Genomic DNA, 26,521 nt, shown 5'->3' on the forward strand with positions numbered 1-26,521 from the left:
TTTTAAGGCACAATCGCTTACCGTTGCCGTGGCAGACTTTTGCACAGTGGCCGGGGCTTTATCTTGTGCGACAACAGACAGCGTGAGCTCCTTTAGTTGCTCTCGATCTAGTATAGACGCATTGGCCACCATCACATTTCCCGTATAGGCATCGATGCTGAAGTACTTGTTGTTCTCACCAATCAACGAGTATGTGAGCTCCCCAAAGGCGCCCACATCGCCATCGTGTGCCTCCACTTTGCCGGCAACAGTGCCGCGTGGCGAGTTCTCGGTGATGTTGAAGTAGTACTCCGACTGACTGAAGTGCGGTTCATTGTCATTCAGATTGATGATGTCCACAACAATGTCTGCTGTTGCCGTCAATGCTGGCACACCCGTATCGCTGACCGTGACCATGAACTTGACCTCCTTGACCAGCTCGTAGTCCAAGCGAGCCGTGGTGTAGATGACGCCCGTGGTGGAGTTGATGGCAAAGTAATCGTTGGTCGTTATGTTGAATTCACCAATGCTGGAATCCTCATCGCTGGCCTGCAATGTAGTCAGCACCGTGCCTACCGGTTGCTCCTCGACCATTTGCAGTTTAATCACCGGTTGCTCGGGACTCCAGGGTGCATTGAATCTCTATATAGAACGAGGGTTGAGGAGATTTTTTGTTGTGAAAATTGAGTCATAAATATTATATAAATATTTGGAAAATTGAAAAAAAAAATCAATATTAATGTACTCAGATTGCCGTAGCTGAAACTTGCACAGATGCCAGAAAGGATGTCGTATTTCAAGCTAAAGATTATCTTTGTAAACATCATTGCCATATTGTATAAGGCGACAGCATTGAATGTTCATCGCTTGCACTCGGACTTGCGTGAGGTCAAGGTGGTAGTCAACACGTCGAAACAGGAGATCTGGATACGACAATTGTTCATATTCCTAATTTCTACATTGCTGCTAATGCGGTTTCTCATGTGCTTCGTGGGTCTAGCCTCGAACATCATTGCAATGTGAGTAAACTGCATGTGTTTCCTCACTTATCTAGTGACATCTCCGTATCTTAGCTATCCTTTATTAACCAATTCGCAACCAGAGCTTCTCATGCCCTCAATCATTGTGCAGATCTTAGATAATGTGGCCTTAAACATTTATGAGATTGTGCTGGGCTATGCTTCTCTCAAATATCTGCATCCCGAAAGCTTTGCTGTCTTTCTTGTATTCCTTACGAAACTGATTGTGAAGACCAGCTGCTGTGTGTCTGCGCTGTAAGAATTCTTTTCTCTGGAATATAGTTACTTTAACTTTATTTTCTTCCTAGCAATCTATATGCTGAGAAGCATCATCAGTTGACCACAGAGTCTGGCACTCTGGACAGCGAGTCGAATGAAGAATTCGAAATTGATCAACAGCATTTTATGACAAATCCGATCGCCGAAAGCGAGACAAATTTGAGTGAACATTAATGATAAGTAAAAGTAAAATGTAGTGTAAGCAATGCCTAACTTACCGGTGGTATTTTATTCACGTCGATAATCTGTATGATGAGCAGACCACGTCCCTGCTGTACATTGGGTGCCGTGCTATCCGTGACGAGTACGTTGAGACGCATTACGGCGAAGAGATTGCGATCCAGCTGACGATTGACCAGCACTTTACCATTACGAGTGATGGCAAAGTACTCTTTGAACTGTTCGCTGTGCGGCAATTCCTTGCCCTCTTTGTCAATGGCCGTGATGTCGTCGGTGGCAGCAAACTCCAGAGCATTATGTGTGGCCACATCGGGATCGAGAGCTATCAATGTGTGCACCAGGTGGCCAGTGTCTGCATCTGCTCTCACCTCGGCGTGCTGTGTGGCGGGCACAAAGTAGGGATCCTTGTCATTGCTGTTCTGCACATTAATTGTCAGCGTGGCGGTGCCTGTCAAACTGGGTGTGCCCAGATCAGCGGCCTGCACCTGCAGCTGATACGTGTTGCGTCTGTCGTAGTCGAGTTTGCGGGACACAAACACTTCGCCGGTGCGCTCATCAATGCCAAAGTCATCGAAGCTGCCCTGTTGAATGCGATACCGCAGCTCGGCATTTTTGCCGGTATCCAGATCGGTGGCCTGCAGCTTCTCCACACTGGTTCCAATCTCAGAGTTCTCCTCGACCACAGCGCTATAGCTGTGTTGCAAGAAACTTGGCACATGATTGTTTACATCACGCACAGTGATGTTGACACCACAGTTCGCTGTGAATAGTCCATCGTTGGCTTCAACCACAAAAATAAGCTGTTCACTGTTCAGATTCGTCACATCCAGGCTCGCATTTGGTCGTATATTAATCTGTCCACTCTGCTTGTCAATGTCGAAAATGCTTTCTATCTGTGGCGAGCCAATGATCCTATAGCTAATGCTGGACATTGTGTCCGCATCACGTGCTTTCACTATTAAAGGTGAATCGAACACCAAAGCTCCCTCATCCACACTGGCGCGATACAACGGACTCTCGCATACTGGCGGCGAATCGTTCGCATCGCTCACTGAAATGCGCAGCGACACCACGGACGTCTGACCCTGGCCATTGTCATCTGTGGCCTGTGGAGTAATGACAAAACAAAACATTCAGTTGAATACACGTGTTAATTAAATAAATTTAGTATGACATCGAGCCTCTACTACTCTATTAAGAGCATGCGAAAATCTAATAAATAAACGTTTGAATGGAAAGGTTTTTAGAATTATTATAGTCTATCTTAATAAATAAATATTTTAAAATTTGTTGAAATATTTAAAAATTATAATCTGATATAAATGAGATAGCTGCTAATATTATATTTAAAATATATTTGTTATATAATATTTTAAATCACTTGAGATTAGTGTGCTCTAAATTAATGGACAAAGAAATACGTGAAACCAACTGTTTATCTACTTTTATCCATGAATTTCAACTTTTTGAGCTTGAAATACAATTCACTAATATTAGATAATACAATAAATAGCTAAAAAAGCTAAAAGAGACTGATATTTAAACTATCATTAAAAAAAAATTGAGGTTAGATTAAAACATATTTGAAAGATTTTTTGCAGTTAAAATAATGCTTTCAGGTTCGCTCGCCAATTGCCTGACCTGGTTAACTGACCCATCTGCAGCTAATAAATATTGATGTCTTCCACGACACTTTTCCCACTCCCTACGAACACAAACACCCACACGACCAAACACACACACAAGAATTTCAGACTACACCACAAACTTACCTTGTATGACAAGAAATACGTGGTCTCCGTTTCATAGTCAAGACACGTCGAGGGCGCCTTGCTGCTGGCGGCTTTGTCGTCATTAGTAGTTGATGTTGCTGCAACGGCGGCAGCGGCATTGGCAGCGCTTATGTCTGCCACAGGCTGGGACGGCGTTTGCGCGATTAACGTATATTGCACGGTGGGCTCTGTGTTAATCTCTCGCAACTCAGAGTTGAGGTGCTGCGGCATGGAGAGCATTTCAAGTGCGTGAGCATCGCTATCATTTTCATGGAGGTCACGTCGCTGGCGCCTGTTGCGCTGTTCTGCTTGACAATCGGCCAAGGTAATGACGCCCGTTTGCTCGTTGACATGAAACAGCTCGGCTCCGGTGCCGGACAGACTATACCGTATGCCGCCATCTCCAAAGCTGCCGGAGTCCACGTCCTTGGCGGTAATCGTTGTGATGTATTGTCCGGGCAGAGCTGCCTCCGAGATTGTGGCCGAGTAGCTTTCTTGCTCGAAGCTGGGCTTATTGTCGTTGGCATCCAGCACACTCACCGTAATGGTCGCCGTTGACGAGAGCTTGGGATTGGTGTCCGTCTCCTCGGCCACCACCAGGACAATGAACTTGCGTTGATTGGGATTCTCATAGTCCAGTGTGCCGTTGGCTACGCGTATGTTGACCTGCGAGTAACCCGTGACCAGTTTGGGCTCCACGTCAAACACACCCGACACATCCTCCAAGCGCAGAGAAAACTTGGAATTAATTCCCACATCCGCATCGCTGACACTCATATCGAGCGCTAGTGGAGTTCCTTCTGGCGTATTCTCAAGCAGCGCCACCTCATACTCTTTTTTGTTGAAAGTGGGTGGCGAATCGTTGACATCGCGTATCGTGACAGTAGCTCTAGCCGTTGCACTAGTTAAGGGATCATCGCTGGGCACACCATTCACAAGTTCACGGGCACGAATCAGCAATGGAATGAGGCCCGTGGAGTCAGTCAAAGCCTCACGATCCAAAGGTTTAGCTGTGCGCAGTTCGCCGCTTTGTGAGTTCAGAAGAAAGTAATCGTTGGGGTCTATTAGAAAGAGAAAAGTTGCTCAATTTATGGGAATCGGTTGCCTACGAAATAACTTACTGCTCAGCAAATCGTAGACAATCTTTCGTGGTTCTCCAGTGTCGCCATCGCGAGCATGAACTGTTAGCACCAGCGTGTTAATCGGACTGTCCTCGTCGATGACGGTCGATAGTGATCCTTGGAAGACGGGCGGCTTGTCCTGTACATCCTTGACACGTGCTTCAAAAGTGGTTTGTGTCTTATGAACGCCGTCAGTGGCCTCGATTTGAAAATGATAGATCATGCGCTGATTGTAATTGAGTGTTTCGTTGAGCACAACGGCCGCAGTTAGCACAGTCGCCTCACGGGTTAGCAGCTTAAGCCGGAATCTAAGAGGTATTTACGTAATTTATAGTATGGAAAACAATTAAGGTCTAGGCATGTTCATACTTGGTACAAGCTTCAGGACTTTGCTGCTGCGGCAGGCATTTGAGATCTAAACTTTCACCAATTGTGTCGCGATCCTTGACCAATATTTTGTCGAATATTGTTGTGCCCACAACGGCATCTTCGTTTACATCGGCTTCATAAGGAGTCTAGAGGGAAATTTAAGTTATAATTTTATCATTATGTTCCTTTTTTCTCTAAAAAAAATTTTAAACTACAGATTTTTTTTGTGGAATCAAAACATGTTAATCGCAAAATATATTTTTTTTATTATTCTTATAGTGTTTTCTTTATATATTTGTTGACTTACATCCTGGAATTCGGGCGGATTATCGTTCTCATCGAGAATGATGAATGTTATAGGCTGCTCCACAACATTGTCCTGTTCCGATTCACCCGCTGGATCCACGCGATCTCTGATGGTTACTAAAAAGGTCAAACTATCCGTTTCCTCGCGATCCAATGGCTTTATTAGCGTTATATTGCCCGAAACAGCATCAACGCTAAAGTGATCCGAACCAATCGAACTGAACGTCACATTGCTGCCCTCGGGATCGTAGCCCTCTAGGCGAAAGACAACAGTGCCCACGGGTACATTCTCGTAAAGCACAATGTTGTTGAGAGTCTGTGTAAAGACGGGGGGCAAATTCGTTTCAGCTGCAAGAGAGAGAAAGGGAGAAAGAGTGTGTTGCTTTCTAGTCAAGATGTTTGCTGACTATGATGTAGAAAAAATAGCACTTACAGCTTACGATCTCCGATGTCAGGCAGATTAACAGCACGGTCAGTGTCCACTTCATTTTGTGAGCTGCAAGTAAATGATAAGGTCTATGTTTATTTATCTAACGTGATAAAGAGTGTAAACAAACTAAGCCAAATTACAAAATACGTAAGGAAAAAAGTGCTGTTAACTTGTTTTCACTTTTGAATTTGCATTTTATTTCGAATTTTTTGTGTTTTCCTCTTCTTTTGGCAATTTGTTGCGCAAACAAACAACAAAGATAAATTAAATTTCATGCTGAAAATTCAATTAGCTGACAACACAGAAACAACAGGAAGGCAGGAAAGGAGGCAGCAGGAAGGGGGAGGGATAAACGATGGGCTGACGACAAACGCGCCGACAACAATGGCCATAACAATATAACGACGTTGATGACAAGCAACAAGAAACAACAATCAGCAACAGCGAATAACAGCAACAACAACAACAATGTGCCAAATTTGTGCACTTTAACTGAAGTCGAAGTCCGGAGTGTGTCGTCAGCTTAAAGGCGCCAACAATTTAAATGCGTCCGGCACGCACGACCGGAGTCTTTAGACATGCGGGACCGGGACCCAAAAACCCTGCAGAATCTTCTTATGTATCAGCCAGCAGCGATAGCAACAGGAGTAACAGCAACAAGAGCAACAGCATCTGGCATGACTGTGCTCCAGCATTCCCTGCTGCTTATAATCTCACAGAAATTATCCAGAAGGGAGCACAAGCGTATCCAGGTCGAGCTTCGTAACTGGGCACAGACAGCCAATTAGTTATGCATAAAATCTCGACTAGAATGCTACAGTTGCCCGCATTTTCAGTGTGTACGTGTGTGTGTGGTGTGTGTTTATTTGCTGTGCAAAACAGTCTGACCAGTCAGACAGAGGGCGGAGAGGACGGCCTGCTCCACACACCCACTTGTCCACAGGCTTCTGTGGTCCATAAATATCCTATTTACCCGACCGTGGCCTGACCATAAACCGAACGTTTTAAGGTTGTTTGGCATTTGGGTTTGGGTTTTCGTATTAGCACTGATCCAACAAGTTAAATGGCCAGCCCCTTATACCAAGCTTTGCTTTGCTCTTTTGATGCTCTTTGCAGATCATACATTTTCTGTTGCCAAAGGTAATGAAAATATTTAACTGTTTCTCATAGCTATCTCTATCTCTCTCTGTGCGTGAATTTCAGAGTTAATGTCGCATTTAAAGATTGTAAAGATCAATAATAGTGACATATTTATTATAAATTTAAAACTGTAATATACAAACAATTATAATTGTCTTTTCGTTTTCGTTATTATTTTTATTATCATTATCGTTTGTTGAGCATAGTCGTTTAAATTCGCATTAACTATAAAATACAAATTATTGAGATATTATTATTATAATATAATTAGCATTATTTTTATTACAATACGATTTATTCAACCAATTAATTAACTTTGCATAAACTACACTTGACACACTTTTAAAGAGCTTTGTAATAAAGTGAATGGACTCCCACATGATTCACTCTGATTATATGGAATGAATTAAATTCATATTCAACTGGTTGTTGCTGTGACTGCAACATTTAGCTGCCTTGTTACTTTTGTTGGTGTGGATGTTGCTGTTGTTTTTGTTGTGCTGACTCAACATTTATGTCGTGCTAAATGGTATTTTGTGCTGACATGAATAACTCCTTGGTACTGCCTAATGGACAGTTGATTACAACTGCTGCCATGTAATTTATGATCATTTGAATTATGTGGCCAAAAGCGTAGGAGACACGTGTCCAACCGGGATTATCTATGCAGATTTCCTTGAATATGAATAGACCAACTATACGCACATACATATATATATATTTATATAGTATAGTATGTAGATTTGCTACATGAAATTGCACTTTGACAGCACTGGTTAAAGAAGGAAACAAGGCATAATGTTGTTGAATAATCCAATTTTCTAGCCACACATTCAAAGTACTTTCAATTGAACACGAGAGTAAGCTGATATTTGCCACGTCTTGTTGCTATTATCGACCTTAAGCACTTAAAGCTGATGTAGTCAAGGCAAATACTGTATCCCATCCATCAAAATCATCAAATTTCAATCACATAGTAATTTTATATGGCACGAGTTCGAGTGTGTTTTTGTATGTGTGTGTGTGTACTTTGCTTTTTCATGTATGTCAATACGAATACTCAAACCTGTTGATGGATTCTTCCCTGAGATTTAAGCCCTTCGATGGCAGCGTTTTCCTTTATGATATTTTCATTTTTCCTCCGATTTTGTGTGTGCGTGTGTGTGTGTTGGGTAGCTTTACTCCATCCCCGTAAGTCATCATCATAAAACGTAAAGTGTACCTTAAGTCAAATTTGTTTTATGTAGTGGTTGGGGTCACAGGTCGACTGGTTGCTTGATGGAAAGCTAGCGCTGGGACTGGAAATGAACCAGGGGCAGGGATTGGGTTATTGCGTGTGGTTTGGGGGCAATCTCAAGTTCCCATTGCGCATCGACGCCGTCGAGTGCTGTGTAAACTTGGCGTTCATGTTTCGTAATCCTTCATGGTGATTGCCCCCTTTGGTCCGGAGATTCAGGGGCTGCACTGAGCGTGCGTTTTAGCCATGCCAAACATAATAAATCATATTTATTTAAAATAAATTGTACTTCTTCCCTTGTGTTGCCAGCTAAAGCAGCCATAGCAGCAAAAAAAAAAAAAAAAAAAAAGCTAAACCAGGCAGGCATCAGGCAGCCAAATCACTTCTCTTGGGGTCTTGCGGGCAATAATAATTGAATTATGTGCGCATCAGAGACTCCTCTAGTCGCAAATTCATTTTGCGCTCTTTTTTGTTGCATACTTTTTGGGGCAATGCTCCGAACGCTAATCCGACTGATGGAACTCGAAAGTTGCAAGTCGCTTGCTTCCTGTCTCGTTCTCTCTTTCTTCTCTATCTCTCTCTCTTTCTTTTGCCTTATGCTGCTTACGCTCTTTGTGTCGCTGGCGGCAACATAATAAAAATGTCAAACTCCTTATGCTGTCGCTTGTAATACATCTTAGTCAAAAATATGTTCTTTATGTTTTGCGACGTCCTTGCCTAGCTTATTTCCTTATTTTCTTCATGCTCTCCAACTGAACTCCACTGAACGCTCTTGTCTGGCAGTTCTTCATTCTGTTTTTTACATTTATTCACATTTTTATTTTGTGCAACATTCGTTATGGGCCATGATGATGATATCGTGCCGTGTTGTATGCGAGTTCACAAAGTGCTCCACTTAAATATGCTATGTAAATCACCTGTGCGAGCTGTAGCTCTACACCGATTCCTCATCCATCCAACCCAGAACAACCCACCCACCCATCTGCATTGCTCCCCTCTGGCCTCATCGTTTACATAGCTTTGCTGCGCGTGTCAGTGCTGACATTTTCTTTATGTCCTGCAGTTTGTTCGGCCCCGCGGCAGCCTTCCAACAGTCACCAGATTCTATTTAAACGGCATTATCTTCTGTTGCCGTCTTGTCGTGTCTCAACAGTTGCCCATCCCCCCTTCACCTTACTTCCGCTGCTATGAGTATCTAGAATTTGAATCTGTAGCAAATGCATTTCAATGGGGTATTTGCAATTTAAGATAGCATTTATTGCGAATGTATGTATGTATGTATTTTTTTATTTTATTAACGAATTTTTACTGTGTGCTGATAAGTATTCAATTAGTGTAAATGATTCTCATTAAATGTTGTTTTAGCTGCTTCTCAAACTTGAACCTTGCTTAATTAGCAGTGCCAAGAAATTACTTCATCTGAAGGATTATTAATAAGAGCATTTCTTAAAATTTACAGGATATTTTAGGATTTGCGCATATCGCTTGTTTGTGCCACGATTCGCATTCAAATTGCCCTTTTTTATTTGCGTCGTTTGTTTTATTCTCGCGACGCCTTCGTTTTCCTGCCGCCGTCTCGCCTCCGCCCCTGTCGTCATTCTCTGCCTGCCGTCGCCTCCCAGTGGCCCCGTTTTCGAGCGGCCTTTTCTTAATTTATTCATAAGCCTGGTGGCAGCGGCACACATCTTGAGTGGGAGGCAACATCATTACTATTACTCATGTGGGGCACACGCTTCCACCTAAAACGGAAAACCACCTCACCCCATCTCTGTCGCCATAGCCATAGCCATCTCCATCGCCATCTTCGTCTCCATCTGTGGCAACCACGTGCGTGTGGCATCGTAATTCAACGCCGCTTGTTTGTTTAGCTCCGGCAAGCCAGTTTGAAGCAATTTCCTTGGCCTGTGCCACCTGCAGCCAACTCCAGCACCAGATTTTCCACCCACTCCCCCAGCTTTTCCTTATTCTCTTGCTCACACTTTCAGCTCGTCTGCTTACTTTTGCTGCTCTTGCTGTATTCATATAATTATGCTTCGCATGTTGTGAGCCTTGTGCTCATTTCGCATTCAGAGCGTTTGTGACAGTTTAACAAATTTGGAATTTAAATTGCACCTTGCATTTGACTGAGCCTAGATGCCAGCCTTATTTTAAGGAGTGAGAGGCATCGCACGGCAGTAAGAAGACTTCGAAAAGCGTTGCCCGCACCTGTTGTTGCTCAAGCTCTGCATAAATCTCAGTCCGTCGTCTCCGGGCAGCCAGCGTTAATCGTTATCACCGAAGAGGCTTCATACAAAAGTTGTCTAGCATTCGCTTACTTAATTTCGAAAATCCACATAATTATGAGCACTACGTGCCGCATCGGAAAAGTTGCTTTTCCTGGGGCTTAAGAAAAGCCAAAAAGCAGCGTGCGCTAAGTATTATCAAGTTTTTCTCACAGCCCGCCATTGTTGTTTTTCCCACGCGCATTAAATCGGAGCCTCCTTCCTGTCGTCGCAGGAGCAGAGTCCATTCCTCCCCCACAGCGAAGACAGACAGTCAGACGAATGGACAGACAGAAAAACAGTCAGGTGGGTAAGCCGAAAGTCAACTTTAAAATACTGCGCCAAAATGAAATTAAAATTGTTGTTTTTTTACTTTTTATCATCAAATGGAAAGAAGGGCAGCCGAGTGAGGGAATGAGGGCAGCTTGTTGTCTCTCCTTGCATATTGAGGGAACGTTAAACAGTTCAACATTCAGGAAGAACGGTGCGGGGAAGAGTGCCAGCCGCATGTCGATTGTTGAGCTTCTACCCCGTGCAGAAGAAGTTTAAATTGGTTTTATGTTAAGGCCAAATGAGTGACTCGAGTTGTTCTGGCCTGGCCTGAAGTGGCACGGTTTGAGTTCTCTCTTTTTAGCTCGAAACGAGTAGAGCGGGGTGGGGGCAACCGGAGCCAGTTGAACGCCAGGAAATGAAATTTCTTGCGAATTCCTTTTTTTTTTCATTTCATGTTTCTTTGCTCTACCAAGCTTAATGGAATGGTAACTGCTATTGGGAAACCGGGACCTTAGACGGTCGGTGCCTGGGACCAGACCAAGATGACGACGGGGAGCCACTTGTAACTGGGGAGCCTGCGGGTACTTGTCTCGCTCCTGGGAGCACTGTCAGTTGACGAGTGGCCGCTTAAGTTTGACTGCTTGTCAAATACAGCAAATGTTTTCAAATATTTCATGTACTTGACAATATGCGAGCCATACCTTCAAGCACCGCCCCTCTCCTCATGCGGTCCCCTGCTGCGTCAAACTGACTTTCGCATGACAAGAAACTGTGCAAAGCGTTTAAAATAAATCACTGTAATGTATTGGGTGTATTTACTTTGGCAAAAATAACATTAACAAGGCTTAACCCTTAGTCGACACACTTCTATTTAGCAAAACATATTTAAAGCTTCACTCTATGGTTGATTTAATACGCATATATATTGTAGTCTTTTCTTTTATATTTTGTGTTTTTATCGTCATAGATTGCTGCGACAATTTCTCATTACACCCAATTTAAAAGTAACATTATGGGAACTTAAATGTATTAATTAATAAATTAATTAACTGAATATTCGCCTTGCTTAAAAAAACATGTTCGCTATGTTTACGCTTTGGTTAACAGAGGTTAACACCCCAACGCATCACATTGGTGTTAAATGTTTGTTTTTGGCAGGCTCTAATGCAGAATAATATATAAAGTTAAGCTCTTCTTTTTTATTTTGTTCAGCTACGCCTACAGAAAAGTTGAACTTTTTATGCGTTTCTTGTTCTCGCGCAGGAGAAACTTTTGCTTTCTGAAATTTTCACAGCTTTGTTCAAGTTGTCAGTTGTAGAGTCAACCAGTGACTGCACTTATCATTTGGTTTAAATCGCACTACTATTATCAGCAACAACTGAGTGCAGCACTACGACAGCAATAACAACAATCAGCTTAACTATTCCCTAGAGAGATGGCGACAAAAGGAGAGAGAGAGAGAGAGAGAGAGAGAAAGAAAGAGAGAGAGATATATATATAGGGAGAGACACAAACAAAATTAAAGGGAAAGTATAAGAGAGAGAGTGTGAGAGAGATAGTGAATGAGTCTGATTTTGGGCTTTTGTCCTGTGGTAGAACTAATGTACTCAATGGATAATGCACACTCGCATCACAGGCTTAATGTATTATGCGACTATTGTATGTGCGTGTGTGTGTGAGTGTATGTAAGTGTATATGTGAACGTGGATTACCAAACCACTAACAATAGTTTGCAGACTAGAGAAACAAAAACAACAACAAAATTCTTCTGCTCTACATAACAATCAACCGAAATTCAACACAAAATTTAACCGAAAATCATCGAACTGAAATATTTTTTTTATGAATAAATCATAGAACATAAATTATTAAAATAAATAATTATGCGTTAATGGTTTTATTCACAAAATTTGAACAATTGTTTATCATATTTATAATTCAATGAGTAAAATAAGCGCTATCTGATCTAACAATGCATCGTGTGGTTAAGACCATGAAACGAAGTGCAGCTAAATAGATTATTTTCATCAAATTTATTGGTATTCATGTGGTTGGTGGTTGTGGACACAGATGACAAAACAGCATCCTTTATATACACAAAATGCAAGGAGCAAAATTGAAAATCTAATTAAAAACATGCTTGTTCAGTTTAGGAAATTGACATTTGCATCTTCTATGAATATCATAAGATATGTCAAACGCAGCTGATTGTCTGCATTTGCTTGAGAATTAAACAGACAATGCATTGCTTAAAGTTTAATTCAGCTAAATATTTAAATTAAAAACTCGACAAAACCAAAATGAATATTCATAGCTTGCCAGAGGCTACGAAGGCAATTGACAACAGAAAATATACCAATGCTGTTCTTTAATTTATTCACCATTGCTTAGGACTTCTTTAATTACATCTTTCATGACCAGGTGACTCAATTTTGATAGAAATGTTTAATAATAACAAAGTTCGCTACAACAAGGGAAGTGACACTTTATTTATTTATTACGCATTCCTATTTATAATCGTGTCCCTGGGCGACGCTTAGCATAAGATCGAGCGAATGTACATACATACGATGCTGTTGGTGTATTATTGATATTATAATGTGGCAGTTGCAAGGAGACTGAAGTATTGAGATAACTCTGCACACATTCCGTACTTGCGGCACGCACCTGATGTTGAAAATCGAATTGCGCTGCGATATCCTGGCAATCATCGGTGGCAGCAGAGCAGCAGCAGTGTATCTATCTATAGTATAGTATGTGGCAGGCAGATCTGCGTATCTGGCAGGCAGTGAGGCACGTTTCAGGAAGCACTTAAAATATTTGCGCACGCATGACTGATGATGACTGTGCCATCGTTCTTGCCACATTGAAACTGCTGTACAGTTGCACGATTACATCGGGAATACATGCCCACAACAAGATGAAGCGAGTACGGAGGACGAGTGCGAGTGCGAGTAAGGGAATCTTCTAATGCACTTGTTTGTTAGCCTGTTCAGTTGTACGTGAACGTGCCCCAAATACCACCCACATAATTATTGGGCCTAAGACATTGTCGACAATGTCTGTCGACTCCTGCTTCTGCCTTCAAGTAACCGAGCAAGCGAGCGAGCAAGCGAGATGCTTGTTACTTGCTGCCATTCCCCACCTGGCAAATTTATTGAACGTTGAGTGCCAAACATCATTACACAAATGGCAAGAATAACATGGCAAAAGCTTAAGATTAAATGGGTCTCTAATGCGACTTAAATGGCAGTGCAAACAGCTCGGCAAACGTGTCCGCAAGCCACAGCATTAGATTCAGTTTAACTTGTCTGTAACGGACAAATAACAACCAAACAATCCATTGACTCGGTCAGAAAATCAATTCTTCAACCAACACAAGCTGTTTGCATTTTAATTAATATTATCAATGATAGATGTGCGATGAGGAAAAGGTTTTTTTTTAATATATTACAAAATATTACATCACAATGTTGTCAACAAAAGAAGGAAACGGAAATGATAAGAGTACAACACAACAAATGTTACTTCCCATATAGTATAAAAAATGAAGATGAGAACAACAAAGAATTTAAGGAAATGACAAGTCAAGATAAAAAATATGCTAATATGAGAAATGAGTTGGGTGAAAATATATCAACAAAAAGTACTTGCAACAACATTAGTAGTAGAGAGACAGATATAGAAGTATTCTTTGAGAGAGGAAGAAGGGGAAAGACAGAAACTCCGAAAAGATAAGCGTGTTTGCATTAGTCTGAACTTTAAATTCATTTTGTTTACCTTCGGGGTCAAATGCATGATGTTAGTCGTGAGTATCATATGCAAATTCTTACAAGAGGTTTCTCAAACACCAACTTAATATAACTATAGACTAATGCCAGACAGAAAGAGAAATTAATTATAAAGATAATAGCGTTGAGTTCAAAAGAAAGCAGAAACAACTTTCGATTTCGCACATTTTTTGATCAACCTCGATAAGTCAAAGTTTAGATTTATGTTATTTCGGCACATTCTCATATTCAAATATATTCAGTTTTTCCGAAAATAAAGATTAAGATAATGGAATTCCGCCCCAAACCAAAGCAGAGTAGAGTCATCAGACTTCTAGGTCAACTGTGATAAGTCAAGACGCAAGCAACACCTACGAATCTGTTTAAAGATTAAGTCAGGTCATATTTATGTCTGTTAGTCTATCGTGTCGTCTTTTGGGAAAGTGAAAAGAGACACGTAGATTATTTATGATACGTGATGAGCACGCATAACCACAACACAGCACAAAGATGACCATGATAAGCATATGAATAAGCCAAAACCATGCTTATTACTTCTTACTCAGAGATTCACATAATCGTCATCATGTTGGTAATTAGACTTATCAAACATTACCAAACATTGCTTTTTCTTTTGCCTCGCATTTTGTCAACGTTCATGACTTTGTGATTTGACTTGTGGTAGTTTGCGTGTGCTTTCTTTTCGATCTGTTTGTTTGCATTTTCTTCTTGGTTTTCATATAAAATCAGTTAAGCGCATTTGATGACACAAAAGTAAAATAAATAATAGAAAATAACGCGAACATTACGAGTACGACAGAGAAGAGAATTACAGCACAGCACAGACTGAGAACAAGTCAAAGAGAAAAAAGACTTGTGTAGGAACTACTTACGAGTACTATGGAGTACTGTGTATCTAACAGCTGAGAGCTGATAGATGACTACGATAGGGAGAGGGATGCGGAAATGGTTCACAAAATATATATAAAGAAATGAAAGAAATAAGGGCTATTATCGTTATTACGTGAGCGAAATAGCCAACAAAACAAGTGGCAGCAACACAGCACAACGCAGAAGCAACAGCAACAACAATAAGTGGAACTATAGCACATATTAACAAACAATAACAACAACTAACGGCAAAGAAAGAGAACGACAACGACGACGACGACGAGACGTCCACCACGCTGATGATGACGACAAAGTCGCCAAAGTGCAGAAGCTCCATAGGGATGGCAGTGGACGATGGAGCATTGAGCATTGGGAGGCACCACGGCAACAAGCGCTATGGCGGAAGTAAAAGGATGCGGCAGACAGTAAGGAGTAGCAGCCTGGAAGTGATTTCAGTAAGCACTTATGGCGCAAGTATTTTACTGCTTATATCTGAGCACATAGTATGTAACATAATATACACAAACTAAATACTTGTACTATATACATATATTGTATACATATATATCGTGAAAGATGTACACGCTGCTTGGAAGTGGACGAGCAAGTGCACTTATGGAATAACCGTAACCGAATTTTCTTGCATATGAATCTGAATATTCGAAATGCCTTTTTCGCCAAGCAATGCAAGCAACTATATAAAAAAAATGAAGGCAACAACAGTGCAGACCCGACAAGCGGATTAATTATATCTGCTTCTATTGTTACAATGCAGATAAGGAATGCAAATGTAACAACAATTAGAATGAAACAGGCAAACACGAAGCTAATTGGAATTCTGTTTTCGCCGAAAGTAAACTACACTTGGCTCAAAGTAACTCACAACCAATTAATACATTTAATTCAGCCAACTACAAATTTGGATACAATTTCAGTTATTTTCTGGTCTAAACTTGTTTTTTCTATTTCAACAAAAACTTGAACAGTATTAATTATCCATTGCATGTAAAGTGTGTGTTAAATGAAATAGTATACCAAATATTCTTACTTTAGTTTTGAAAAAGGGATATTAAATTCACATGAAAACGAAACTTACAAAAATAAAGTATTTGAAGAAATGATTTAACAATTATTGAGAGCATAAAATACCGATATTCATATTAAAGAAAATTTGATAAATCAATTCAAATATATTTAATTATATAGAAATATATATATATTTCAATAATAGAACAAAGTTTAGATCTACTTCAAAAATCAATCAAACTTTAATTAAATTAGGGAAAAATTCAGAAAAGCACTTAAAATAATTCAAGAAAATCATAAAGTGAAATATTTGTGAATTAACTGCTATTTTCGTCGCTTTTTGTCATTTTGCAGACTCAGCTCTTTGATGGAATACGAAGACTCTGCCATTTCAAAGGGCATAAAATGATGCCATTAAGAGGATTCGAGGGAATCGCGAGCCTGCCGCCAGCCGCTTGCCTGCCTGCCTGCCACATGCGATGAGCGCTTAAATTTTATTTGTTGTGCAAATTCTATTCAAATTACGACGGATTTGGTGGCATTCAACATATGGTCGTATATGTATGTATGTAAGTATGCTATTGGCGGATGTGTTAGAGGAGGCGTCGCCGGGGCCAATGCCATTGGATTTAAACTGCTTATTCTGGGATTTAGTTATAAATGCACACGATGGCACAGGCCCAACAAAAGTAATCATGTTAAAAAAAACATATTTGAATTGAAATTTAATGCAAATGTAAGTGTGGATGTGTGTGTGCGACTGTGTGTGCTTATAGAAAAATATATTGCATACTTGTGGGCACCATAAAAACAGCCCAGCCAGCCACATGTAGGCGTGGCATTAGCATTAAATATCTGATTTTTTGGCTGTTGGCGCAATTTTTTCTATCCCTTTGGTTTTTGTTTTTATTTTAAATTGATTCAATTTACACGAAAAGTAGACGACACCCTATATGATGCGTTGTGGGATTGTCGCCCCAAATGCCGATGCCAGAGTAGAGCTGGGTAACCGATTGAAAGCCCTTAAATATTTTAGCCCGGCCTTTTTTGGCAGTTGTCTGTTGGCCAGTTGAGAGTTGGCAGTTCGTAGTTGACACAAAAAACAAATACGCAAAATAATGACACATGCCGCGGCGTTGGCAGCCAAAAATCTGTTACAATATTGAAATATTTTATGAAAGGGCGGCCGAGCATAGCAAACATCCGCACTAAAATCTCCTCCCACCCATTCATCTCCTGCAGTCTCCCACGCAGCTCAAGCTGCTTCTCTATCCCCACAAAGTGGGTTGTCAACTGATGCGTGCGTAACGTCCTTTTCCGGATTTATTTTTTTTCTTTCTTTCTTTTTGCTGCTGCTCTCTTGTTTGTAGCCGAGTGATTGTTTTTTGTTTGGGCAACAGGAAGCGGTGTGGGACTGGGTGTGGTGCAGATGGGTGTTGTGACGCTGTCGACGCCCTTTTCCTATCCACATCGTTGTTCTTATTGTTGCCGTTGTCGATTGCGCCACAAACAAAACACAATGCCTGTGTGTCCATGTGAGAGTATGGCGAGCATGCCCAGCTAAAAGCTACTAATTGTTTGGGTCTTGTTCTCTCTTATTTCGGTTTCTAAAATTTCACACATCCAAAACTAAAAGGTACACATTTACTATAAGGAATAGTAAATAAGACTTAAGATAAAAGATCTACAATTTTTTTAATATTCACAGTTTATTTCATTAAAACACAACAAATATTTTAAAAAATTGTTTTTTTTTTAATCTTTTAAATACAAATTATTGACTTACCGAAGTCAAAGATAACCAAAATGACCACAAGCAGTTTAAATTTTTATATGAATTTACTTTGAAATGCATTTCACACACTCTTGGAATTTTAAAGTAAACTGACGTAATCCTTGAGAGATTATTTTTCTGCTTAATACACCCTTCTGGTATGCCTTGTGGCCACAGGGTGCTCATTTGAGGGTGCTTAAAGCGCCTTTAAAAACAAATTTATATGTCATTTTCTTAAACGCCACGCCAAAAGAGGCATCCATTCTGCCGAAGCCCGGATAGGCCCAGCCAGATCACAGGCCGGGAGTTGTCAGCTTGACAGTGCCAAAGCTACCATTTTATGGACAATTGCATTGGGGGCCTTTACCCCCGCCAGGCACTCAAATATTGATTTATTGAGTTGCTCATATGTGCGGAGTTCTCGTGAGCATCCTTGCTGCTTCTTTCCGACTACGTTTTTTTTTACATTTCGCCACAAAGTGTGGAACAAATAAAATGAGTGAATGCTGCAGCAGGCTGTGACTGTTGCAACCGTCGAGACATGAGAAAGACAAGCTGCAGTGGCATTGCTTAAATTACTTCAGGTTAACCTCAAGTCGTCTGCCACTTTTACATACTAAAACTTAAAGTCTAATGACTTTTATGGGTACTTCAAGTTCTTTGGCTCCTCAGTTATGGCCAGAAGGAAGCACGGAAACTGCACGAGTTTTCTGTCTGACAGCAGCTTAGTGCGATGAACTTGACTGTGGCCCGACTGAGTTGCAAGATTGCCGCAACTCAAGATGAAAAGCAGTTCCAGCTGCGAAACGACTACAATGAAGTGTCAGCCAACGGCAAGTGTCTAAACTGAGCGCTCATAGTCTAGTTGAAGCCAATATGCTATAATCTATTGGCTTACTACTTTATGGCTTAGTGTGTTCAGTCAATTTAAGAACTATATCAAATTCTTGTTTATGAGTTGAAAAATAAAAACGCTCTAAACATATTAAATACTAAATACAACAAAATAGCTTATAGATACAAAAGATAATGGGTGACAACTAAAATTTAATTTATACTCTCGTATTTCCCTTATTTTGTGAACTTCCAATTCAATTTCAAGCAGGCTTTGTTCTCGTCCTTCCCTTATTCATTTATCATTTGCCGCTTTGTAACATTGCCTGCTGGCCCCTTTGGCCAGACAATCATATGCGAGACATGAAGCACACACAGCATATTGCAATCCTGAGTTACCGCAGGGCATTTAGACAAAGTAGGCAACCTACAAAACGACCTACCCGATATCCAGGCGGCTCAACCACACCAAGCCAAGCCAAACCAAAACGAAACCAAACTGAACTGAACTGAACCAAACAACAGTGATCACCCCTTGGAGCATATATCATCTGTGCTTTATTACACACTCTTTGGGTCCCCGTCGTTTTTCACACAATAGGTGCTGGTCCTGGCCGTAGTTGTCCCTGCGGGGGCGTGCCATAAAATTGGCGCAAGGAGAGGCGACGACAAATTGTCAAAAGGAGCGCGGAAAATGGAAGAAAAACTGGGCAAGTTTTATTGTCGCGCAACTGCACAGAGACTGAGAGAGAGAGAGAGAGAGAGAGAGTGAAAGAGAGGCGTGAAGAGTAAAGGGGTACTTTAATCTGAAACCACTAAGATGTGAGTTTTCCTTAATGTAGCTCAGTGCACTTAAGGGATTTGCTGGCAACAAATGCGGGCGGAAAATGGGATAAATATAGTATAAGAATAAACCATATGAGTGCACCATTCAGCAGTCGCAATGCTGGTTAAGAAGGTTGTAAATGCCAAAAGAGAAACAATTGACAGCTTTTAATGAGCGGCAAATACAAATAACAAACAAAACCAACGGAAAGTAAAATTGAAATTGCAATGTGCACTTATTCGACTTTTATTGCATTGCGCTGGAATCCCTGGGTAATGCCAGAAATAAGCTACGGGCTTACCAGCACAAATTGATAGCCTACCAAGTGGAGTTTTCTCTCCTTAATAGCAAAATATAAACGAACCCGGCGCACATTGAAACTATAAAATGCAAAAAAAAAAAACCTACAAATTAACACTTTTAATGGCATCTAGGAGCACATTACATTTCGTATTAGAAATTCCGATTGCAGTGAGAAATTTAATTTGTTTAAGAGCGCCATAATAAACAGACATAGTTAAGTGAAGTGCTTTATTTAATTAAGAAAACTTTATGGGTTACAATGTCATTTCACCTGAACGTAAAATAAACACAAAGCAGGTTCAATATATTTGAAAATCAGTTAAGACAATTAAAAATAATAGAATTTGTTAAATTTTCGCTTTGATATTTTCATTTTATTTGTTCAACGACAAACTTAACAATATGCAATATTTCTTTGTACTTTATTCATTTAACACCAATTAGAATATTGTCTTAAGTTTCCCTTCGAATAAATCACACTTTATGGCCAGCAAAATAGAACTTATAACCATCAGAGAATCTTTTGTGCTATAGTTCTTACTTCAACTTGAAGTAAAACTCAATTGCATTTGCAATTTTCGGGGCAAGCGAATCGTAGGAAAACTGCAGCAAGCTGACAAAAGTGCATAATTCCATAAAAGGCGAACAAATTGAAACACAAACAGAGAGCCGTCCCTCGGCCCTGAGGCCCCCTCGTCTCTTCTGTGATATGGCCCAAAACTGGGGACACAATGGTTGCACTGGCACTGGCTGCAAATTTGCGAAGAGAAAACTTTTTGGGCGTCGAGAGTTGAGAGTTTCTATTAAAAATATTGTCAACTCAATACAGCGGTAACAGGGTAACCAAGTAAAGCAGAAAAGAGTGCAGAGGAGACTGACTCACTGGCTGCCTAACAGTCTGTAGGCTACAGCTACAGGCTTCCAGCCTGAGTTGATTGTCGTAAACAAAGTTTTCATAAAGAATTTTTGCAATGGCACCAAAAACTGCCAGCTGACAAATTGGCATCCTCAGAAGAAGCACAAGCTGCCGCTGCTGTTGCTATTCCACCTCCTGCTTGCGGTATACCAGCTGTCGTTGTTGCTGATGCTGCTGCTGCTGCTCGTTGCAAAACGAAAATCGCAGTAAATTTCAAGAAGGCATAAAAAATAAATTGACAATTTTGCTGCACGTTTTTGCCAGTCCATGCACATATAAATACATATATATACATATATGTATGTTAGTATATAAAAAGCCACAGATCCTCATGCTCATACTCTGTTCTATTCATGCTGAAAAGCTCTTACTCTTAGTTTGCCTTCTGCAATTTGAGGAATGCAATGCGGCGGTTTTTCCTCGCATGCCTCTTGGGGTAGCCCACAACGATGAATTCTGCGGTTATCCCCGTGCCAGGATGAGGTGTTAGTCTGCTGGGGGCTGCTTGCCTTCGAATATAGGTTGCCTGTGGTGGGTCTGACTTTGTTTCTGGTTTGGTTTGGGTTATGCCAAATTCTCACAAAATTTATTGTTTGTCGCGGCTTGGCAAAAGGACAGCGACAAAGCGAAACTGAGGCAAATAAGTTAAATGGCTTTTATGGCCAAATATTTATACGAGCAAACAAAATAAGATACAATAATCGACGATTAAATACTCTATTTTTTATTTGATTGCTGGCAAACAAAAAATGTATAATAGGGAGTAAAAAATTCACAATTCAGAATCATAACAAATAGTCTAAAAGTTGAGTATTTAAACAGTATAAATATGTAGATATATGTTATAAGTAATTTAATATTTCAAAGTCAACTCTGCGCTGACAATTTTTAAATCAATTGTTGCAAGGCCATGTAAATATTTCAAAGTTTCTAAAGAAGTTAGCAAACTCGCACCAAAAAAGGAATTGTAAGGACAAAAACAAGTGGGGATAATGTGCTGCAATGTCGAGAACAATAAAAAGGATAATGCGACAAGTTGAGAATGAGGAAAGGCGACCGAATGACCGTCATTTTTGTGCAGACCCACAAAGTTTGCGTGGAAGAAAAACAAGAGCAAAAAGTTGAGTGCATTTAATGAGTTTATTGAACCAATTGCACAAGTTGTGCGAACTTGCGTCACTTGCCAGCACTTTCAGTGGAGCTGGCAACCATTTTCTGGCATTGTCCTGCGCCCACTGGCCATGTCCTGTTTATATGTTTCATTCGCATTGCTTGCCAGTTGCCACTTGCAACTTGCAACGTTCTAGCCAACGGCTACCGTTGCGACACACACAAGCGCACAAGTGGTCAGTTGTCTTTCTCTGCTTGTGTGTGTGTGAGTCTGATTCTTGGCAATGGGACAACAGGAAATATTCTTATCTGTTACAGAAAAGAAAAATGAAATTTTATTTACGACAAAGGATTTTGTGATTTCCCCTAATAGTTAATTCAGCCTTAGCTTCATCCCCAACACCATTTCCATCCATAGCTTCAGCATTAACTCCAACACTGCTGTAATTCTTTCCTTAGCTTGACTGTCTTACGCCTTTTTCCATAGACTCCTTAACATTTTCTTCGGGTCAACGTTGCTACAGCGTCTGCTGCTGCTGCTGCTTCTATTGCTGCCGCCAAGGAAAAGCTACAAAATTGCGGCAGACAGAAGTCATTTAAGGAGAATTTATGGGATTTTAACTGACATTTAAACAGTCACCAAAAGAGAAAAACGCAAAAGACTGAAACGAAGACATAGACCGACTCAGACAACGGGCTGAGAAGGCCAACTTGTCGGCTAAGATTAGCGACGACTGTGCAACAAAATGTTATGGACAGCTACGGATAATGGATGCTCCTTCTTGCCGAGACGTCTAAAGAAGAACTTGAAGAAAAATGAATTGTAATTACATTTGCAAAATGCAGAAATGTTTGCACTTACTATACTACAGTTAATGGACAATTTACTGCAAGTTGTTGAAGCAAAAAGCAAACCAGAACTGCCTGAGAAACTGGTTAACTTACTACTTATTGAAATACCCGACAGGAGGTAGAAAAGTTTTGGCAGCCAAGTGTTTGAGATCTTTATGTTCAAGTTGAAAACTATTTTAAAATGTTTGTGTTTCAAATTCACATGGAAACTTTGACAAATTTACGTACCTTTTAGGCTAGTCATAGTTGCAATTGAATGTCTTTTCTGTAAGAAAGAGAAATTTGGAAAACAAAGTAATTAGTTATATGTAAATTAAGAAAAAAGTATGTATAAATCGATCGTATTATTAAGCTAAAATATAAGCTATAATTGGGGTTTGGCATTTTGAATTCAGGTTAAGAAAAACTGATTGACTAACTAGCTGAGTTACTAGTTTATTCACTATCAACTTCGTATGGCCTCAACACACTATGAATTTTTAATCACAGCACTCCATACTGTGTCAACAAACTGAGAAGAAAACATTACAAACTGCAAACTAGGGAACGAATTAGTTTACCTTTAGTAACTTGGCACTTTTCCCAACACGATAGCAACTACTCGTAAATTTTGCAATAGTTAGCAACTTTTAGAGCCTGTGCTGCACGAACTGCCTATTGCAAGTGGCGCAAATGTGTTGCTTTTACCATATTTTCATAATTTTTGGAGAAATGTTGTCAGAAGTTCATTTAAGCACACTCAGCAAACGGCAACAAATAATTTTGTTGTGAACTGCATTTTCTCCCCATTTCATATCGATAGCTCACAACTTTTCCAAACTGCACTTGTGAGTTTTGCCTTTGAACTTGTTTAAGTTGTTGTTGTTCTTCTTCTCGTTACTGTACTTGGCGTTGTTGTTGTTGCTGTTGCTTATTGCCGAGTGCTGCAACAGTAATCGAAAAGTTAATTCTCCGAAAAACAAGGTAATTAGTGTAGCAGAGCCCATAAAAAGCAAACGAATGTGCAAAAATAACGAGAAAAGTTTGAAAAGTGCACAGCATTGGGAAAAAGACTAGTAAAAGAGAGAGAAAGAGCCCAACGCAACAAGAAGACTGTGTGGCATTGTTGGTTGCAGCTAGGAAAAACACGTTGTAATAAATGGCCTCGAAGAGAGAACATTACAACAATGCCACAGGTAGCGCAGAACCTTCCACAACGTCAACCAAAACAGCCGAAAAGAGGGAAAAATAAACACAAGTAAATACTACTTGAACGTCAAGCAGAAGGCAGGGTTGCCAGGTGGCTACAGCTATTCGAATTAAATATGTATGAAATTTAATTAAAACGAATTAATTCTTTGGGTTGCAATCTTCAATTCATTTCCACTGGAGAGAAAAACTCTTCACAAAAAGAAGTTTCACAATTTAATTATGAATGACACTATTCATTGAGTTCGTTCATAAAAAGAAAGAAAAATATTTCTGTAAAATATAATTGGATTATGATGGCCGGTATTTACCTTTAATTATGTTAATTGACCTGGCATCCTTGTATTTACCCTACCTACTCAAGTGCTGGCAACTCTACAAAGTACACTTGTACTCGTATATGGAGGGAGAACGAATACTTAACATTGCTCACATACGTACACGAGCCTTCAATTAATTAATAAACAAAACTTTTAGTCGCTCGAGTGGCGTAAACAACTTTGCCGACTGTCATTTGTTACGCCAGGAACTTGAGCTTGAACCTTTCGCTCGACATAAATAAAACTCTTCTCGACTACATGTGCAAAACAAACCCTTTCTCTTTCTCACATTCTCCGGGCGTGGCTTCTCTGTCGCTCTCTGTTTGATTTGGTTGTGCCTAATGACAGCATAAAGTTTTTGCAACCACATCAATCAAAAGTTTTTCATCAACGTCATCAGAGTTATCAACATTGCCCGCAGGCGGCAAAACTACAGCAGCAACTAGGAAAATATCAACGCCTCGCTTTCGACGCCACTAGCAACATACATATTCTGGTCATGTTGATAAACAGCAAAAACAACAACAAACATCATACAACAACAGTTAACGTCCAAGTTGGGACGAGCGCATGGGAGCGTACGTGGCATACATATATACTATACGTATACGTAATGTGGCAATGTCCAGTGTCAGGCGACACATAATCAACATCAGAAACGCTCCAAGGCAGCTCACTGTCTGCATAATTTATTAATCCAACAAAAACAATAGCAACAACAATGGCGAAAGCACCCATCTCGCACACAAACACACACACTCTCAAACCTGAAAATGTTTGCACCTTCAACAAGAAAAATAGCATCATAAAACCTCGAAATACCAGGAACAACAACAACAGCAACAAACCACTTGAAAATGCCATCAACTGAAGTGCTGTTCGCTGCGAACTAAATAACTCACAAATAAAATGCTTTAAATGCCTCAGATGCCGCACAAATCTTTTTAAACTGCAGCCCCTGCGTATACGTAATATTGATAAACCAGCAGCACTTCATCTTCATCATCGGCCAACATAATCAGCTTCATCATCAATGTGGGCAGGCGTTGGCATAGGCGCCATTACCACACCTTAGACTTATGGTATACCTTATATATCTATATATGTATTTTATGTGTGTGTGTGTGTGTGGTTGTGTGAGAGAGAGTCATGACAAAGCACGGAACAGGAATATGCTCCAACTCAACAAAGAACAGCTGGGAGGACGACAACTTCATCTTTGAAATGCGTTTAATTATGTCAAAGCTGCATACCTTTTTTGCCAGGTCCTCCTGCTGTCCTCTGTCCTCTTTCCTCAGGACAGGACAGAGACTCGCAGACATATGGCATTCCCAACGAGAGTCTAAATGGCATACGGATTGGGAAATAAACGGAGAATGGAGATGAGGCAAAAGGAGCGCAAAGCAAAAGCATAAAGAAAAGATCCATTCTACCTGTGTACTTATGTATGTATATGTAAAGACATCCCGTACCATCCCGTTTTACATTTGTTTCATTTCTGCGATGTTTCACATTTAGCTTGACAGAGCAGCTTTTGTGCATAATCGTGATACAGTTAGCTGGGCTTTAGCTTCACCCTCCCTACTCCTCCACCTCCTCCATCCCAGCCACCATCTGAAAGGCCAACACTCTACTATGGCTCTTTGGTTCCCGTCTCACTCTTCACCCAAAACACGACACTGACTTTGACTGCGATGTTTGAATGAGCGCTTTGGCTAAGGATATAAGCTACCAATTACTAAAGTGTTTTACTCCAAAGCTGAAATATCCCTTGTTGTTGTTGTAATTGTAGTAGCTGTTGCTGGACAGGATTTGAACTTGAGCTAAGTGAATGTCAGGCTGTTATATTAGCTTGATGGGGTGACAGTCAGGACACTCAGGATGGAGGTAATAATATTGTAAAATTTAAAGTGCTGCAAAAGCTAGCGAATAGCTTTTAGCTAACTACTTATACGACCTCAAACAACAGATATATTTAAATTAAATTTACTTGATTCCATATAAAAAATAAAATATGTATATGCAAATATAATAATAAAACCATTTTCAGATAAGTTTATTCGTAAATCATATACTGCACCGCGTATGGAATTAAGCTGCTACTACAGCTTAAGTTGCTTATTTAAAATTGACAGCGTATAAATTGAGATATATTTATAGACGTCCATTCATGTGTAACTATCTCTAGCCGCCTTAATGACGCACCTTATAACACTTTATCGTGATCATGGCTTGCCCCAGATTAATCAAGCAAAAAATTTAACGTCTTCGTCAACACCTTTGTTGGAGAGTCATTAGTGAGAGTCACAAGGAGAAACTATTTCCGTCATTTGTACTATGTACAA

The 26,521-nt window shown here is 40.3% G+C and overlaps 2 protein-coding genes across 4 annotated transcripts in view; one reads left to right on the forward strand and one right to left on the reverse strand.

Annotated features, from left to right (window-relative positions):
• The window catches only part of LOC117574792 (cadherin-87A), a 54,680-nt gene that overhangs the window by 3,554 nt on the left and 24,605 nt on the right, over window positions 1-26,521 (reverse strand). For both annotated transcript variants that reach the window (XM_034258748.2, XM_034258749.2), the window contains 8 exons: window positions 22,897-22,933; window positions 5,459-5,521; window positions 5,027-5,373; window positions 4,720-4,865; window positions 4,351-4,658; window positions 3,230-4,290; window positions 1,496-2,563; window positions 22-621 (listed from right to left, as the gene is read on the reverse strand). In XM_034258748.2, the coding sequence (XP_034114639.1) occupies window positions 22-621; window positions 1,496-2,563; window positions 3,230-4,290; window positions 4,351-4,658; window positions 4,720-4,865; window positions 5,027-5,373; window positions 5,459-5,521; window positions 22,897-22,912 (3,609 nt within the window). In that variant the 5' untranslated portion in view covers window positions 22,913-22,933. The remainder of the gene's footprint in view (window positions 1-21; window positions 622-1,495; window positions 2,564-3,229; window positions 4,291-4,350; window positions 4,659-4,719; window positions 4,866-5,026; window positions 5,374-5,458; window positions 5,522-22,896; window positions 22,934-26,521) is intronic.
• LOC117576701 (uncharacterized) lies at window positions 647-1,485 on the forward strand. 2 transcript variants are annotated; one of them, XM_052007683.1, is made up of 3 exons: window positions 647-998; window positions 1,082-1,253; window positions 1,307-1,485. In XM_052007683.1, the coding sequence occupies exons 2-3, from the start codon at window positions 1,090-1,092 to the stop codon at window positions 1,449-1,451; spliced, it is 309 nt and encodes a 102-aa protein (XP_051863643.1). In that variant the 5' UTR covers window positions 647-998; window positions 1,082-1,089; the 3' UTR covers window positions 1,452-1,485. The 2 variants fall into 2 exon arrangements, with proteins under 2 accessions (XP_051863643.1, XP_034117598.1); XM_034261707.2 differs by having other exon boundaries at window positions 649-998; window positions 1,053-1,253.

Source organism: Drosophila albomicans, chromosome 2R, assembly GCF_009650485.2.
Source record: "Drosophila albomicans strain 15112-1751.03 chromosome 2R, ASM965048v2, whole genome shotgun sequence".
Lineage (NCBI taxonomy): Eukaryota > Metazoa > Arthropoda > Insecta > Diptera > Drosophilidae > Drosophila > Drosophila albomicans.

Excerpts from the sequence above, each read along its gene's own strand:
- LOC117576701 (XM_034261707.2), top strand. The coding sequence starts at position 754 with ATGCCAGAAAGGATGTCGTATTTCAAGCTAAAGATTATCTTTGTAAAC. Across the intron at positions 999-1,052 it reads GCCTCGAACATCATTGCAAT|CTATCCTTTATTAACCAATT; the intron begins GTGAGTAAACTG and ends TCCGTATCTTAG. Across the intron at positions 1,254-1,306 it reads AGCTGCTGTGTGTCTGCGCT|CAATCTATATGCTGAGAAGC; the intron begins GTAAGAATTCTT and ends TTTTCTTCCTAG.